Source organism: Hipposideros armiger, unplaced genomic scaffold (assembly GCF_001890085.2).
Source record: "Hipposideros armiger isolate ML-2016 unplaced genomic scaffold, ASM189008v1 scaffold_331, whole genome shotgun sequence".
In the NCBI taxonomy this organism is placed as follows: Eukaryota; Metazoa; Chordata; class Mammalia; order Chiroptera; family Hipposideridae; genus Hipposideros; species Hipposideros armiger.
The window spans coordinates 734,986-746,246 of NW_017731681.1; the positions used below are offsets into that span (position 1 = coordinate 734,986).

At 42.3% G+C, this 11,261-nt stretch overlaps 1 protein-coding gene across 4 annotated transcripts in view; it reads right to left on the reverse strand.

The window, feature by feature from the left end:
• The window catches only part of BLTP3A (bridge-like lipid transfer protein family member 3A), a 57,492-nt gene extending 51,089 nt beyond the window's left edge, over window positions 1-6,403 (reverse strand). Inside the window, exons 1-2 of one of the 4 annotated variants that reach the window (XM_019660928.1) lie at window positions 6,097-6,403; window positions 3,479-3,571 (exon numbers count right to left, since the gene is read on the reverse strand). In XM_019660928.1, the coding sequence (XP_019516473.1) occupies window positions 3,479-3,571; window positions 6,097-6,140 (137 nt within the window). In that variant the 5' untranslated portion in view covers window positions 6,141-6,403. Of the gene's footprint in view, window positions 1-3,478; window positions 3,572-5,045; window positions 5,257-6,096 lie in introns of those variants that run through there. The other 3 variants (XM_019660930.1, XM_019660927.1, XM_019660929.1) reach the window with 3 other exon arrangements.
• Between the last annotated feature and the right edge of the window lie 4,858 nt (window positions 6,404-11,261).

The window sequence follows — 11,261 nt, forward strand, 5'->3', positions numbered from 1 at the left end:
TAGAGGGCGCAGCGTCACTGGTCCTCATGTGGGATCCAAACCGGGGCCCTGCTGCTCAGAGCTGGTGTCCCAAGCCAACTCCTAACCAACGCGCCACTCGGCCGGCCCCTGAGTAATTTTAATAAGTAAAAAAAAGTAGTAATTTTATTACTTTATATTACTTTTATAGTGTTTATTAAATACTTTTTCAGCCCCTGTACCCCCAAGAAGGAATGGGGACCTTCTGCACTGCATTGAGTTCTAGAATTAAAAAGAGTTCACATACTTTCAAAAATACCTAACTCTCAGAAGTAGGCTGGTCCCGGGAGAATCAAGCTTAATACTTTCAGCCTGATCTATAAAGTCAGAATTTGAAAATGTGCAAAACCATCTTTGCATCACACTTGGTCTAATAAAGCTACTTTTGAGAAAGGGAGGATATATATATATATATAATATATATATATATATATATATATATATATATATATACTTTTTCAGGACCAGGCACTTTTATACATTACTTCTAATCCTCAAAACAACACTGGATGTTATTATCCCCCACTTTACAGATGAGGAAGCTTTAAGAAGCTACAAGACTTGCTGAACACAGAGCTTACAAGTGGCAGAATCAAAATGCACAGCCACCTTTTGGAATCCAAAGTCCCAGTTCTTTTTCCTACACTGACGTGCCTCTTAGCCAGTTTTTCAAAGCAGGCGAGTTCATTATTTGTGAACTACACTGCATGCCAGTCAGTAGCTTATGGCCACATATATGAGTACTGCTTTGAAATTTTTATTGCTTTTAAATGCTACTTTTAAGACACAAGACAACCATTTTACCCTTAGAAAAGTGTAAAGATTGGAATACAAAAGCTATGAAATTCAAATTTTAGTTTCTTTAGTAAAAATGGGGTGTAAGTTTACAGAACAGAATGAAACTATTTAATATCTAAGGTTATCTAAAGACCAAATATTTAACAAAAATCCAAATGCCTGAAGAACAGGCCCCCTTTCTCTTAATGTACATGATTGTTATTTTGACAGGGAGCTAAGCATCACATCTATTCAAATAAGAAATTTTATGGGCTAATGATTATAAATTACCCTAATTATTTTCACTGAACCTTCCTAATTTGAACATTTCTCCGAAAAATACCTTTTGTTTTCAAGGTTCTGACATTTTCTTGTGAATAAAATTTACAAATAGGTCAAAATTTAAAAATTAAACAGAGGTAAAAATAAAGTGGCCATCTGGTTTACCACAAAGTATAAAAAAAATTTCAAAACACACCCACCAGAATGGCTATAACGATAAAGGAAAAACACCAAGCGTTGACAAGGATGTAGAACCACCAGAACTCCCACACATTTCTGGTGGAAGTGTAAACTGGTACAGCCATTTGGAAAACTGGTAATATCTATTAAAACGTATTATGCATATTCTACAGCCCAGAAATTCCACTCTTATTATATCCCCAACAGATATGTGTACACTTGGTCACCAAAGCATCAGAATGTTCCCAGCAGCACTAATCATCATAGCCCTAAACTAGAAAACTATCCAAGTGTCCATCAGCAACAGCAAAATGTATAAACAAATACAATACTATACAGCAATGAAAATGGAGGTCTACAACTTGATGCAATAATAGGGATTAATCTCACAAAAATAATGTTGGGCTAAAGAAGCCAGACATAAAAGTATGCATACTATATGATTCCAGTTATATAAAGTATAAAAACAGACAAAACTAACACATACGGGTAGAAATCAGGACAGTGGTTACTCTTTGGTGGAGGTAATGATGGAAGGAGACACAATGATGCAAGGAGCTTTCTGGGTGCTGGTAATATTGTGTTCCTTCATGTGGGTGCTGGTACACTCAGTTTGAAATACTCAATAGATGAGAACCATTATAGCAGCAGAGTGGTTAAAAAGCACAGCTCTGGGATCAGAGTGCCTGAATTCGAATCTCGGTTCTATCACTTACTAGTTATGATCTTGGGCAAGTTATTTAGCCTCTTTGTGCCTCATTTCTTCATCTGTAAAATGGGACTAATATATACCTCATAGAGTTAGGCTGATGATTAAGTCATCCTAAGACTTACAAAGAGCTTATTCGCACAGTTGGCTATTATTATTAAATATCTGCTAAGTAAATAAAAGCACTTTATTCTGAAGCAATACAAGAAGATGAGGAAGGGAAACAAAGACATATATGATTTGACTATTACTAGAAAATGCACAAAATAATTATTTGGGAAATGAAGGTGACAATAAGTAAGGTCAAGTATAAAGGGGCATGACCTGGAAGTTGAGACTAGTTCTACAAACCTTCACCTGAACAGACAGACCTTGGGTAAGCAGTCAGCCTCTCTGAGCCTGAGTCCCCACTGCCCACTGGGGGCCGCCCAGGTGATGTCTTCAGAATACCGAATAATAACAAGTGGAGGCACCAATCAGAAACCAAGAGGAATGAGCTCAGTCAGGCTCTCTTATTCTCCAAAAGGACTCTGAAATTTTCTGTGCCTCTGAATTTCGCCTAATACTTATACTTTTTTAAATATCTATCATGTCTATCAGCTATGTCTCTGTCACTAAAGGTCCCATTTCTTGCAGCCATTTAGAGTAAATAATTAAGACTTCTAATCAGGTTCTAAAACAGCCAGTTGGGTGGACTGCAGTCATCTGTACCATGGTAGTGTCCCTAACTTCTCTGGCTACGTTATAATAGCTGCTGTTAATCAAACCCTACTTACATGCCAGCACTATAACATTTTATCCCCAATCCTCAAAAAAAAATCTACTAGGTATGTAGTATCCTTCCTTATTATTGTCTTTTACAGATAATAACACTAAGGCTCAGAAAGGCTGCCCTGTTCATGAAGTGGCAGAGCTGGAAGGTGAAGCTAGCTTGTTTGGCTCCAGAGTTATGGACAGAGGTCCATAAGCAATAGTCCCCTGACTTACTTCACAATCAATCATATTTCCTCTTACTTGGATAACCAAAGATCATTAGCTAAGGTGATCTAAAACAAGAATAATTTAATTTAGTGAAAAAACAATTTTGGATATTTTTTAAATGATAACTTTTGTTTCTAAGTGGGTCTATTAAAACGAATACTGTGCACTGAAGCTATCTGTATTACACACCAGTCATCCAAACCAGAGATTAAAGCCTTTACAAGACCTTTACATTTCTTCCCTGCTGAATCCCCAGTGCCCAGATCAGTACCTGATCCAGAGCAGGGGCTTAACAAAATTATCTTGAATACCACCTCCCTCAAATCCTGTTTACCAAAATGCTCTACTAATAAAGAAGATGCATTCCAATAATACACTCTTAATAATATCTGAAACTTCATGACTAAAATTAAACATGCTATGCAAGTCACTGGGATATCTTTCCTGCTGTAAGACACTCTCCTCCAGGTCAAGCGGCACTGTCATCATCAGCAACAAGTCATTATTAAACACCTACAAATATTTATTTACCAAAGTAACTCAGTAAACCTTCTCTTCTTTCTCTTTCCCCACCAGGTTTGGCAAGCCACAGAAGCTATAGTTCCCCTCCAGGCAGAACAGCCTCTGCAGGTGAAGCAGAGATCAAACAGAGGCAGAAATGTCACACATGATTAGGCAGTTTCTCCAAGTTAAACAAAAGCAAAGGCCCCAGGAATTTGACCTTTCCCCCAACCAGAACCATGTCCTAGCACCTTTTCCTGGAGCCCTGAAATTGCAGCCTGAATAACCTCCTCCTTCTCCTCCTCAGTCAACCATCCAAGGCTGAGGAAATCAGAAATTTCTCCCAATGTCTGTCATACCTATTCCTACTTCATCTAAAAGAGATACTTTGTTCACTAAGGATTCACTGAATGTGACAGCATATACTGTTAAAATTGTCTTTAAAAATCCTGTCTTCATAGATATATGAAGTACACAGAATATGTGTGTACTACAAGGGAGCGTATACCAATCAGGAAGCTGGGTTCTACTCCATTACCACTTGGGCAAGTCATTAATCCTTTCTAGGCTTTCGTTTCCACAGCCATAAAATGAAGGGTTAAACTAGTCAGGGGTTATTGACTTAGTTCCAGGATGCCTCGCAGGATTCAGGCACATGCTTTAGGGGTTCATTACCCCACACACACACCTGGAACTTATATTAAAAAATTACCTGTCCAGATACGTGGATTTTTCTGGAGAAGTCTACAGCTCATATCAAATTGTCACACAAATTGTGGCCCAAAAATCAATCACAGCTCATGTTTTATTGTGCACTTACTATGTGCAAGTCACTGTGCTAAGTCCTTACATGTATTAACTCATGCAACCTTCACAATAACCCTTTAAGTTAGAGACTATTATTATCCTCATTTTACAGTTGAACAAAGTAAACCACAAAAGGCCTGGGCTCTTAAACATGATGCTATGTTAAGTGAGATCATCTCTAAACCCTAAAATTCTCTGATTCTATGTTCATTCAAATTAACAGTTTTCCTATAAAATTTCTGTCCCATTTCACAATATGAGTCCTACTGTAATTTAAATCTTTACACAGAACAACCAAACTCATGGAACACCCAGAGGAATGCTACCTGAAAAAGCACGTATTAGGGAGTTACTTCTAGTAAAAGGGTCCAAAGGCATTTTCCAGCTCCAGCAGCCAATCTGCTTTTACTTTTATAACATGGTGATTACCCAAAAGATATATCTGAATCGATTACTAATTAAAGCCTAAAATCAAAGTAACAGTTAATAAGTCAGAGTGCCAACCAGTAAAAGGGAAGCAGTGGCAGCAACAGTGTCTCATATACCACTCACCAACAAAGGAGAAGACCAGGAAAGATACATCAGTGAAAGGCCCCAAGTCCCCAGCGTCCCCCACGTCCCATGTTGACTGGTTTCTCCCCCTACTCCCACCTCCTGAAAACCAATGACCACTGTGGAGCCAAGGCTTGAATCACTCTCCACTTGAGATACAAAGCTGGTGAAAGGTATTAAGGCATCACCAACCCCCGCCAGGAATAAGGAATGAAAACTAAGTGAAAGCCTAGCTTACAATTTTTGTGGACACCAGTTCTGATAACCTGCGATCATAACACAGGGGTTGGCAGTCATCCAGCTACACCTGCAAACTGTGTGGCCTGCCACCCCTTTCTGCCCAAATTACTGAGGGACATAACACTGCTTAAATGGCTGCAAAGCAGAAGTGGGCATTGTTCTTTTCACAGGCTGTCAAAAAAACCTCCACATCTTAAAGGGAAGGTTGTTGAAACTTTATGCCCAACTCTCAATGACCTTTCTCCATTTAGTCTGTGTAATGAGAAGAGAAGCACAGGAGGGAGAAGGGAGATCAAAGGAACGGCCCTGGGTGCAGGGATGGTATCTTTTTCAAGGGTGATGCAACAGGGTCAGCCAGACGATGAAGAGGAGGAGCTGGGAGCTTCTGGGAAGGAGAAAACCAGCGTCGGAGTTGGAAATCTGGGTGGAAAATGGGTTAGGAACGATTGGGTGCGAGGGTTATTCAGAACCGGCGGGGGATAAGGGTCTAGTCCGGAGCAGTCCGAGGAAAGAGAGGAGGCAGTGGAGGGCTTGGTGGGGCGGGTGACGAGGTGGGCAGAGGGCCCGGCGGGAGGGGCAGCGAGTCCAAAGGGGAGAGGAAAAACAGCGGGGGACCGGCAGGAAAGGGGTGCAACCCGGGGGGCCTCGGAGGGACCGTCATAGGGCCCCGGGGACATGCAAGGGAGATCGGGGTGACCTGCTCGGTGGTGTGGCAGCTGAGGGAGGGGGCAGCCGGCCGGCAGATCCCTGAGGGTTGGGAGGGCTGCGAGGTGGGTGCTGTGGGAGAGGGGAGAGCCTGAGGCACCAGCGCAAGGGCAGGAGCGCCCTGTACCCGGGGGCCCGGGGCGAGGGAAGAGCAGAGTGGTGACAACGGTCGGGGCCAGCGGCGCGGAGAGGAGGCTGTCCAGCTCGAGTTAAGGCGGGGACCGCCACGGAGTCCCGGCTCGGGCTGAAGAGAGAGGGGCCGGGCCGGAGCCCGGCGTCCCGGAGGGAGGAAGGACGTTAGGAAGGACCCGGGGGCCGCTGAGGGCCGGCGCTGGTGCTCTCACCGGGACAGGTGCTTCAGGATCTGCTTCTTAATGATTCCGGCCATGCCGGAGCCGTGCCCGCGTGGAAGGCAGGCGGGCAGCTGTGGCCTCCTCAGCCGTGAAGAGGCGGCCCCTCACCTCGCCGCGACGCGGGGGCCGGATGCCAACGCCATGGCGCTCTCGCGCCCCTGCCCGGGCTCTGGGAGCTCCGCCGCGATCCCACCCACCCGCGCTGCACCGCGGCCGCCAGCCCCGAGCGACGCGGAGACAGCGCACCGCTCGCCAGACTCGCTGCGGCCCGAGGCGCGTGTGGTCAGGGGAGGGGCGCGCGGCGGCGGGGGCGCGCGCGGCGAGGGGCGGGGCGCGCGCGGCGACGGATGGCCGAGCGCGGGGCCATCTCCTTAGCTCGGCGGTCCGCTGTCGGCCGAGGGAGGTCCGAAAGGCTTCGCTCTGAACTGTCAGAGGTTCACACTCCGGAAGTCGCCTTGAAGCGTGGGGGAATGGGTGTGTTTGTGACTGTTTGCAGGAATTAGCCAGATAATTGCGCAGTGCCTGGTCTACTTCTCATTCATTTCCTTCACACATTCACTCATTTGTTGAGCACCAACTAGCTACTCCAGGAATCGGCGGGGAGTTAAAAGTAGTCTCAAGGACCTCTCGGGTCCATAGAACCACTGCGGCCTGCTGCTTTGTGCTGAAGAACTGAGAAGGGGCGTCTCTTCATCTTCTTTGTGCCCCTCTTAGCGTTTACCTGGTTAACCGATGGGCAGATGTTTACTCAATATTTCAGAGATGCACCTCTTCCAAATGTTGGGGGAGGAGGGAGCAGAAGAAAATGAGACAGTAATTGTCAAAATTACCAAGGACATTACAGATCAACTTCTTCGTTTGCAAATAAGGAAACTGAAGCCCGGGAAAATGGTTGAAAGAGCTTGCCCTAGGTCACAATTGCTTAGTGAGACTCAGGACTAGAACCCAAGTCTTCTGACTCACTACTACCAGTGCTACTTTCACTCTCTTTCATCCATACACTTAAAAGTATAATCCACATGCCAGGGACATCTGGTGGATGCTCAATATAGATGCTCAATATCCAAAGATGGGCCATTTGTATATCTTCTTTGGAGAAAGGTCTATTCAGATCCCTTATCCATTTTTTAAATTGGATATTTGTCTTTTCATTATTGAGTTGTAATCATTCTTTTTATATTCTAAATACAAGTCCTTATCAGATATAATTTGCAAAAACTTTCTGTGAGTTCTCCCATTCTGTGAGTTCTCTCATTTTCCTCATGGTGTCTTTTGAAGCACAAAAATGTTTAATTTTAATGATATCTAGTTTATTTTTGTTGTTGCTGTGCTTTTAGTGTCATATCTAAGAAATCGTTGCCTAATCCAAGGTCATGAAGATTTATATCTATGTGTTTTTCTAAAAGTTGTATAGTTTTAGGGCTTTTATTTAGGAATTTTAATCATTTTTAGTTAATTTTTGCATATGGTGTGATGAAGGGGACCAACTTAATTGTTTTGCATGTGGATATCTAATTGTCTTAGAATCATTTTTTGAAAAGAATATTCTTTTCCCACTGAATTTTCTTGGTGAAAATCAATTACCAATAAAAGTAAGGATCTATTTCTAGACTTTCAAGTCTATTCCATTACCTGTATGTCTATCTTCATATCAGTAACAGTGTCTTCATTAGTGTAGCTTTGTAATAAGTTTTGAAATAAGGAATTATAGTGTGTTTGAGCACATAGCTTTCATAGCTTTTAGCTATTTTTCTAGTTTTTACATTATTTATCCATATCTTATCACAGTCTACTGGTATTGTCATTTACTAGTTCAAGTGAAGTATAAAACTTTACCTCCATTTATGTCCCTTTTCCCTCCAGTAAGTATAATTGTCTTAAATGTTTCCTCTACATACATTTAGAGCTACATCAATCAGTTATGATTTTTGTGTCAACCATCAAACATAATTTAGAAAACTCAGAAAAAATGAAAACTATTGTACTTACCCATATTTTTTATTACCATATTCTTCCTTCCGTCCTGATGTTTTGAGAGTCATTCGTTTCCTTTCTGTTTAGAGAACTTTTTAGCCATTCTTTTAGGGCAGGTCAGCTGGCAACAAATTCTCCTAGTTTTCCTTCATTGGACAACATCTTTATTTCCAATTCATTTCTGAAGCATATTTTCACTGGATATAGTATTCAGGGCTGATAGTTTTATTTCAGCACTTGAAACCATTCTGCCACTTTCTTCTGGTGCCCATGGTTTCTGATGAGAAGTCTGCTGTCCTTCAAATTATTTTCCCCCAAAAGTAAGGTGTCATTTTTCTCTGGCTATTTTCAATTTTTTCTTTGTCATTAGTTTTCAGAAGTTTGACTATGACAAGTCTTGGTGTGGATTTGAGTTATACTGATTGAGGTTTCCTCAACTTCTTGAATATGAGGTCTGACAATTAAGTTCGCAAACTTGTTGCAATGATGTTGCTAACTATTTTGTTTTCAGAGGGATTATTCATTATGAATTTGTACCAACTGGACAAACAGTTAACCAACTTTACTATTTGGAAGTGCTGAAAAGGCTGCATAAAAAAGTTAGTCTACCTGAACTTTTCGTCAACAATTCATGGCTTTTGCATCACAACAAGGCACCAGCTCACACGGCACTGTCTGTGAGGGAGTTTTTAGCCAGTAAACAAATACCTGTATTGGAACACCCTCCCTACTCACCTTGTCTGGCCCCAAATGACTTCTTTCGTTACCGGAAGATAAAGGAAATATTGAAAGTAAGACATTTTAATGACATTCAGGACATCAAGGGTAATACAATGACAGTGCTGATGGCCATTCCAGAAAAAGTTTCAAAATTGCTTCGAAGGGCGGACAAGGCACTGGCATCGGTGCATAGCTTCCCAAGGGAAGTACTTTGGACCGTAGTGATATTCAGCAATGAGGTATGTAGCCCATTTTCTAGGATGAGTTCGTGAACTTAATTGTCCCACTTCATATGTAGGTTTATGTCTCTGAGAACTTCTTAACCATGATTTGTTCTAGTACCTTTTTTTGCTCTTTCCTTTTTTTTCTATCATGCGTCTCTAACATGAATATTAGATCTTTTGTTATAGTCCCACAGGTCCCTGAAGCTCTCTGTTCATTGTTGTCTGTTTTCTCTCTGTTGTTCAGATTGGGTACTTTTACTGTTCTATCTTCAAGTTCACTGATTATTTCCTGTTACCAATTGTTTGCTGTTGAGCCCATCCACTGATTTTTTAATTTATTTTATGTTTGGATTCCAAAATTTCCATTTGGTTCATTTCTATGTGTTCTATTTCTTCATTTATTTGGAGCATGTTCATATTTGCTTGTTGAAGCATTTTTATGATGGCAGCTCTAAAATTTTTGTCAAATAATTCTAGCATCTCTTTAATCTTGTTGACATCTGTTGGTTGCCCTAAATGCTGTTTGAGATCTTCCTGGTTCTTGGTATGGCGAGTTTGTTTTTTCGGGGCTTTTTTGGGGGGGTTGGGGGGAGGTAATAAGTCATTTTAGATTGAAAACTGGACATTTTTATATTATGTTCTGAGACTCTGGATCTTACTTAAACCTTCTGTTTTGCTGGCTTTTTCTCACAATGGTCTGGCAGAAGGGGGAGGTGTCTTCTTGGTACTGACAGGTAAAGAAAGAAGTTCAAGTTGCCCAGTTAGCCTCCTTGGACACCCAAGGGAAGGGCTAAGGTGGGATTTCCAGCTCTCCAGTAGGCCTCAATGAATACTTCCTGAGCTGGGAGTGGCAGAGTACCTTCTTACTGCTTCCAAGGCCTCCAATGACATAGGGATATATGTGGCCTCATAACCACTGGGCAGTGGTGAATGTCCTTTAAGTCCCGACTAAGCCCCTTCTGACACTACTTCAGTCAAGGGGGAGCAGTGCCTTGTTACTGCCAGATGGGGATGATAATCCCAGTTCTTTTTTGACACTACCCTGGCAGGGGTTTGGGCACTTCATTACAGTCTCACAGGGGTGGAAGTCTAAACTCCCCACTTGGCCTTTGTGGCAAGGGTTGGGGTAGGACTTTTTTTCTGTGGTGTTTGGCAGTAGAGTGGCTGTTGTCTACAAGTTTTCTGTCTTGCTAAACTGCCTCTTTTCTGCTCCTTTGGCTACAGAGAGCAGACTTTTCTTGGGGTATATTTTGTCCTTTGCATAGCAGTGTTTCTTCATTGCCAGTTTGTTCAACTCCAAGTCTGGGATACATGAGGCAAAAAGAAAATCCAGAGGATTCATTATGTTGTTCCTTGGGTTCCCAAGTTCCCTACCCCAAGTTCTGCATTCTTCTCTCCACCTTTCAGTCTTATGCCTCTGAGTGTATGTGTGTGTGTGTGTGTGTGTGTGTGTGTGTGTGTGTGTGTGTGTAAAATTTCCAGGGTTTTAGTTGTACTTAGCAGTAGGAATAGGGAAATATATATCTATTCCATCTTTCTGGAAGCAGAAGTCTGTACATTTTTTAAAAAATCTATTATTTTGAAATATAGAGTCACAGGAAGTTGTAAATACAGAGATGTCCCATATACTCTTCACCCACCTTCTCTCAATGACTACATCTTACATAACTATAGTACAATATAAAACCCAGAAAACGGATATTGGTTTGTGTGTAATTCTGTCATTTTATCACATATAGACTTGTGTAACCACTACCATAATCAACATACAGAAGTATTCCATCACCACAAAGATCTCCTTCAGGCTAACCCTTTATAGTCACTCTCTGCTCCCCCTGCCCCCAATACCATTCCTACCCTGTGGCAACTACTAATTTGTTCATCTTGATAATTTTGTCATTTACATAGACAGTATCACGCAATGTGACCTTTTCAGACTGGCTTTTTTTCACTCAGCATACTGCCCTTGAGGTCCATCCAAATTGTTGTATCAATAGTGTTTTTTTTTTGGTTTGTTTTTTTTTAAAGATTTTTATTGGGGAATTGGGGGGATGGGAACAGTGCTGGGGAATTGGGGAAAGGGGAACAGACAAGTTGCTGTCGTCTTGTTCCTCAGTCTAGTTGTGGAGGACGTCGCTTCACTGGCCCAAGTTGGCACCATCATCGCGCTCTTCTCTGGCGAGGCAGATCAGTCGCCGGCTTCTGGACGGCCGCTCACTGTGGCTGCTGGCCGCTCAC